General features: G+C 49.1%; 1 protein-coding gene across 1 annotated transcript; it reads right to left on the reverse strand.

Annotated features, from left to right (window-relative positions):
• Positions 1–5,277: 5,277 nt before the first annotated feature.
• LOC309381715 (olfactory receptor 10G6-like) lies at positions 5,278–6,213 on the reverse strand (the record flags this gene model as incomplete). The annotated part of the gene is made up of 1 exon (XM_081933000.1): positions 5,278–6,213. One exon carries the CDS (start codon positions 6,211–6,213, stop codon positions 5,278–5,280), a length of 936 nt encoding a protein of 311 aa, XP_081789126.1.

A 6,213-nucleotide genomic window follows, 5' to 3' on the forward strand; every position in this document is an offset into this window, starting at 1 on the left:
TTCATTTTTTTTTAATTTGCTTGGACCCTATTGACAGAATCTTGCCAGATTAAACCTTTACCATTATACCACTCGAATGGATATACCATGGGAGATTCTAGGGAGAGATTATCCCAAATCTCTTTCTCTTCATCTCTGGATTGTGCTGTCTTGTGATCTCACCTCCCTCCTTGAAATGTGCTCCCTCCTTCCTGGGAAACTGATGTGACACTATAGTCCAGCACAACGCTGATGGGATGGAATAGCATAAGAGGCAAAACTGACGGAGAAATGTTGGTTTGTCAATCTCCTGTTCCATCTTTTCCACAATTTAGCAGCAATTGATGGTGGTTTTTTTTACTGCAATCATATTTCAAATGGAAGGAGCACCAATGGCTTCATCCATCAGGGAAACACCCACTTCTAAAGGGGCCACAGCTCTGCAGTGGAAGCCACAGTTCTGCAGTTCAAATGTTGTTGCAGAAAACATTGCAAGGAGCATTTGCACACTCTGACGGGCCGACTCACCTCGCACCCACTCCTAACTTCACGTTTGAATATAATCTCAAACCAGCTTCCCAGATTTACGTGTTCCCATTGAAACCACAAGTTTATATTCAGATCTTCTTGCCTTACCTAAAGCAGTCTCTCAATATTGTATCTAGTCCTCGTGTTTAAATTGATGCCGTTTGTAACTTTTTATGTTCTAAAACTCTCACAGTCCAATTCCCTAGGGCTACAGCAACCCAAAAGGGAAGCAGGAGGATGCAAATTTGATTTTTTTGGAAGGCTCCTTCTTTGTTACATCTGGGCACAACTGGGAAAAGCGAAAGCAGTGTTCCTATCCTCACTAAGGATTGCCTCAACAAGAAGAAATATAACTTTAGGTGTCTCCCCAGGGTTATACCACATAGCTAGATGCCATTTTGATTAATTCCCATTGGCTAAGAGACTAAATCTTGAAACTGGAGCTTAAAGTGTAGTTCCACTTAAACCTCTCCTATCTGTTTGTCTCTTCATAACCTTCAATTTGTTCGTCTCGTCGTAACCTTCAATCCTAGGGGAACATATATTGTTTTTTGAATTGAAGGTCTTCAAATGGGCTTACTTAAAGAATTCATCCAAAATCTGGGACTCATGACTCTTGTTGGCTTCTAATCTCGTGACTAGAATTTTAAGGATCATCAGACTATCTCTACTGGCAAAGTTATGGCCATGCAGAAGCACTGCACTGTTGTGAAGCATCACCACAATATCATGATCAGTGGGTCTAGGACAGGGAGTTCCTTGAGGACGGCATCAGGGCTGTGGTTGACCCCAGGGGGATGGGCATGCGTGGCCAACTGGGTGGATGTGGCCAACTGGGTGGGCATGGCCAGCTTGACACCACTCAGTGGGCACGGCTGACTGGGTGGGTGTGGCCAGCTTGACACCACTCAGTGGGCACGGCTGACGGGGTGGGCATGGCCAGCTTGACACCACTCAGTGGGCATGGCTGACTGGGTGGGTATGGCTGACGGGGTGGGCATGGCCAGCTTGACACCACTCTCCAAACTGCTGGCATGTAAACTGGACTGAAGCCACGCTGCCCTGAGGTTTCTTCTTCATATTGGATAGACCAGGCCAAAACAATGGGGGTAGAGTAAGCCAAAGCAACACAGGTAGACCAGGCCATAGTGACGTGGGCTGGCCCCTTACATTTTCCAGGATGGCCCTGTGGATCAGATGCAGCCCCTGGGTCTTATATTTGACACCCTTGATATAGGACAACTCACCACAGCCACCTCACTATGGAACAACTCTCTGTGGCCAACTCAATGCAAAATAACTCAACTCTGGATCCACCGTTATTCTTACTATTATTATTTCTTTTATTCATTAAACATGAAATTCAGTCAACTGAACATTTAAAGATGTGTCACAAATACCATTGACTGGTGCTAATGGTTGATAGGGGTTGTTGCCAGTGTCCTAGGTATCAACCAAGTATCTTCTTAAAATATATGATGTTCTTAGTAGCGTAGTTTTTTTGGCGTTCCTCTTGTGTTATTGCAAGAAGCTGCAATTTCTTGATGCGTTTTGTAAGATTCTTGGACATGGTACCATTTATAAAGCTTCTTCAGCTCTGACAGGATAGTGGGGAATGGAAGGATGTGTACTCCTTGCAGACAGCTGGTCATTTGCATCCTTTTAGTGTATCATAGAAGCACTTGGAGGTTTATCTCTGTCCTCAGGGTCACCTGAGTAATGCTCCTGATTCCTGTAGTGTGCAATGTTTCCTCTGGAAATCTATTCCTACTCACACACCATTCCAAGGGTGTTCATCCCAAATTGTACAGCTAAAGTCTATATAAATATAGTCTCTGTTGTGGCCCAGCAGGAGCCGTTGGAGCTGCCACCAGACTCCGAGAGCGAGGGTTCCTATGAGTTGGCTCCGGAGGACCCTGGGCAGGGTTCTGACTCTGAGCAGGGATCAGAGAGTCTGGTTGGCCACCAGGAGGCGCCTGAGGCATGGAGCAGCGGTGAGAGCCAAAGGAGGGGGGCTCCGGATGCCATGCCTTGGAGCAGTGGGGAGGAGTCACGGGACAGTGACTCCGACATAACCAGGGACTTCTTAGATGCCCGTTATCGCCGCGCCCACAGGCGCAAGGAGCAAGGCAGTGGTGGGTTTCAAATTTTTTGGGAACCTATTCCGTAGGTGTGGCCTATTTTGTGGGTGTGGCTTAGCAGTCATGTGACCGGGTGGGAGTGACCAACTTGTAAATGTGGTGAAACTCATTTAACAATGCTCTTGCTTAGGAACCAAAATTTTGGGCTCAATTGTGATCATAAGTTCTCTTCCTTTTTCTTTCTTTCTTTTTCTTTCTTCCTTCCTTCTTCCTTTCTTTCTTGTGTCTCTCTCTCCCTCTTTCTTTCCTTTCTTTCCTTCCTTCCTTTCTTGTGTGTCTCTCTCCCTCTTCCTTTCTTTCTTCCTTCTTCTTTCTTTCTTGTGTCTCTCTCCCCCACTTACTTTCTTTCTTCATTCCTTCTTGTGCCTCTCTTTCCCTCTTTCTTTCTTTCCTTTCTCTTCCTCTGTCTTCCTTCCTTCTTTCTTTCTTTCTTGTCTCTCTCCCCCACTTATTTCCTCCCTCCTCCCTCCCTTCCCTCCATCCTTCTTGTGTCTCTCTCTCCAACGTTCTTTCTTTCTCTTTCCTTCTTTCTCTTTCTTTCTCTCTTTCTCTTTCTCTCTTTGTCTCTCTTTCTCTTTCTCTCTCTCTCCCTTCCTTCCTTTCTCTCTTACTCTTTCTTTCTCACTCTCCCCCCCCCTCGCACACACACACACCTTCCAGTTGGCAAAAATTTCTGTTTTACCAGCTGGGAGGCTGGCAAAGAAGCCTCGTTTTGCCTGCCGCCCGTGACTCTTCACTTGCTGTAACTCGGACAATGGGGAGGTGGGAGTAGCGCTGGGTTTGAGGAACGGATGTTCCTTCTGCTCAGCTTACGCACTTGAAAAGACCCTGCAGTTCCACATTCACAGCTGATCCCTTCTTGGTCAAAAGGGCACCTTTTCGGTCCCAGCTGGGCGTCTGGAAGAGAGTGGCCGAAGTGGCTTCTCTCTCCTCCTCCTGCAGCCGAAGGAAAAGCCCCGGGGAGACGGCTCCACGCACTGCAGCCCGGCAGAGCAGCGCGCAGAGCTCGTCTCCCCGGGGCTTTTCCTTCGGCTGGTAGGAGGAGGAGAGAGACGGACTCTGTGCGCTGCTCTGCAAGGCTGTCGCAGCCGATCCTCCGCTGTGCTGCAGCCGAACGCCGAAGTGGCTTCTCTCTCCTCCTCCTGCAGCCGAAGGAAAAGCCCCGGGGAGACGGCTCCACGCGCTGCAGCCCGGCAGAGCAGCGCGCAGAGCCCGTCTCCCCAGGGCTTTTCCTTCGGCTGGTAGGAGGAGGAGAGAGACGGACTCTGCGCACTGCTCTGCAGGGCTGGTAGGAGGAGGAGAGAGAAGCCGCTTTGGCCAACTTGTGTAAGATAAGACAGGCAGGCGGGTGGGCGCGTGACTCTGCCGAAGAAAACGTAGAAGGCGCGGAATCAGCTCTGTCTGAAGGCAAAAAGCTTGGACCTCCCCCCGCGCACCCGTCAGCCAAAACCTCCCGGGAGGCTTCGGCTGGTGGGCAAGCAGGGGTGGTGGTAGCTCCGAGCCTTCTCGCCTTCAGACAGAGCTGATTCTGCACCTTCTACGTTGTCCTGGGCAGAGTCATGTGCCCACCAGCTTGCCTGTCTTGTCTTACACAAGTTGGCCAGCTGAAGCCTCCCGCCTTTCCTGAGCAGCTGGCAGCTGCAAGAGGCGCGAAGGGGAGGCAGGTGGGGTTTGCAACCCGAAGGCTGGCATTTTGAACCAGCTTGGGTGCGACCGGAGAAGCTTCTTCAGTGGAGCTCCTGAAAGGGACGCAGGCTGCCACCGCTCCACTGAAGACATTTCTGAGAAGAGAAACTTCTCCGGTCACGCCCGAGCTGGTGGAGCGCAGGCAAGTGCCGTCCCGTGAAAGGGGCGGGGCAGGAAACTTACTTCCGGGTTCATTGGCCAACCGGATCGCGCGATCCGGTGCGATCCGGCAGAAACCCACCACTGGAGCAAGGGCACAGTTACCGGAGGTAATTGCTCTCAGCTGCTGATAAGTAGACTCCCCTTCAGTCTATAGAAGGATTGACTGAGCATACGCCCTTTGCAGAAGTCAACGAAGGAATTATTCGAGAAGTTCTATCTTGGAAGCTTAGCATGCTGGACAGCTGCTATCATGTCTCTGTGTTGGAGGTGTCTGAGAGCCTTGTCGTGGTGGATTACTGCCAAGGATCTGTCTGTCTGTCTGTGCAATAAATCCTGTTGAAGTAGTATTGTTCCAGAGCGTGTTCTGTGTGGGCGAGGGAAGAAGAGGGGTCAGAACAAGTCTCTATATAAATCCTTCCATTCCCCACTATCCTGAAGAAGCTTCTTGGATGAGAAGTGAAATGTCTTTAAAGCAAAAAACAAGAAAGTCCAGTTGCCTCCTAAAAAACAGCTTTTGGGACAACCATGACTTGGATGACTGAGAATCTGAGAAGTCTCTACAGACTTTCAGTCCCTTCTGTTCCTTTCTTAATGCCACAGTTCCCCAATTTCTTTTTCTCCCCCCATCCTCAAATTATAAGGAATTGTTTAGTTCTCCTAAACATTTCTTCATCCTCAAGTAATCTGTGAATGATCCTTGACCTTGGGCTGCTTTGTCCTGCCCCTTGCTGATCCAATAAAATAATTAAATGATTTTATGAGGTGAAAAAAGGGGAAGCAATCAACTGGGGGTCAGCAAACGCCATAGGCAGAGTTTTCTTAATGCATTTTTCATCTCTTTGTTCCTAAGGGTATATATGATGGGATTTAGGAGTGGCGTAATTGTGGTGTAGAAGACTGCTACCACTCCATCCAGAGGGTCTTGGGACCCTGGACGGAGATAGATGAACACCAGGGGAACGTAGTAAGTCACCACAACGGTGAGGTGCGCAGCACAAGTGGAGAACGCCCTACGTCGTCCTTCAGCATTACGAATCCTGAGAATAGCTGAGATGATGTAGATGTAGGAGGCCATGATAAGGAGGAAGCAAGTCATGGCCAAGAAACCAATGTCTACGAAGGTGGCCGTCTCATTGAGTGTGGTGTCAGCACAGGCTAACTTCAAGACAGCGGGGATGTCACAGAAGATGTAAGCCACTTGGTTGCCACGGCTGTAGGGCAAGTGGAAGGTGAGGGTGGTTTGTATCATCGAGTGTATTGAGCCACCGAACAAGGTTCCCAAGGAGAGACAGAGGCAAGCTTTGTGGCTCATGATGTTGCCATAGCGGAGTGGCTTGCAGATGGCCAGGAAGCGGTCGTAAGCCATCACAGTGTAAAGAAAGCATTCAGTGCATCCCAAGAAGTGGAAGAAGAACAGCTGAGTCACACAGCCACCAAAAGAGATAATGCTGCCCCCTTCCAGGAATCCAGCCACCACCTTGGGTACCACCACAGAGGATACGGTCATGTCCAAGAGGGATAGATGGCAAAGGAACCAGTACATGGGCTTGTGCAGCTGGGGTTCAAAGGCCACTGCCAAGAGGATGAGGAGGTTTCCTAAGAAGGTCATTAGGTAGATAAGTAGAAAGAAGACAAACAAAATAAATTGGAGGTCATGGGGGTAAGGGAACCCAACGATGATAAAATGGTAAACCTTTGTGTGATTTTCGCACTCCAT

The sequence above is a fragment of the Natrix helvetica genome, assembly GCF_964273705.1.
Source record: "Natrix helvetica genome assembly, chromosome: Z".
Lineage (NCBI taxonomy): Eukaryota > Metazoa > Chordata > Lepidosauria > Squamata > Natricidae > Natrix > Natrix helvetica.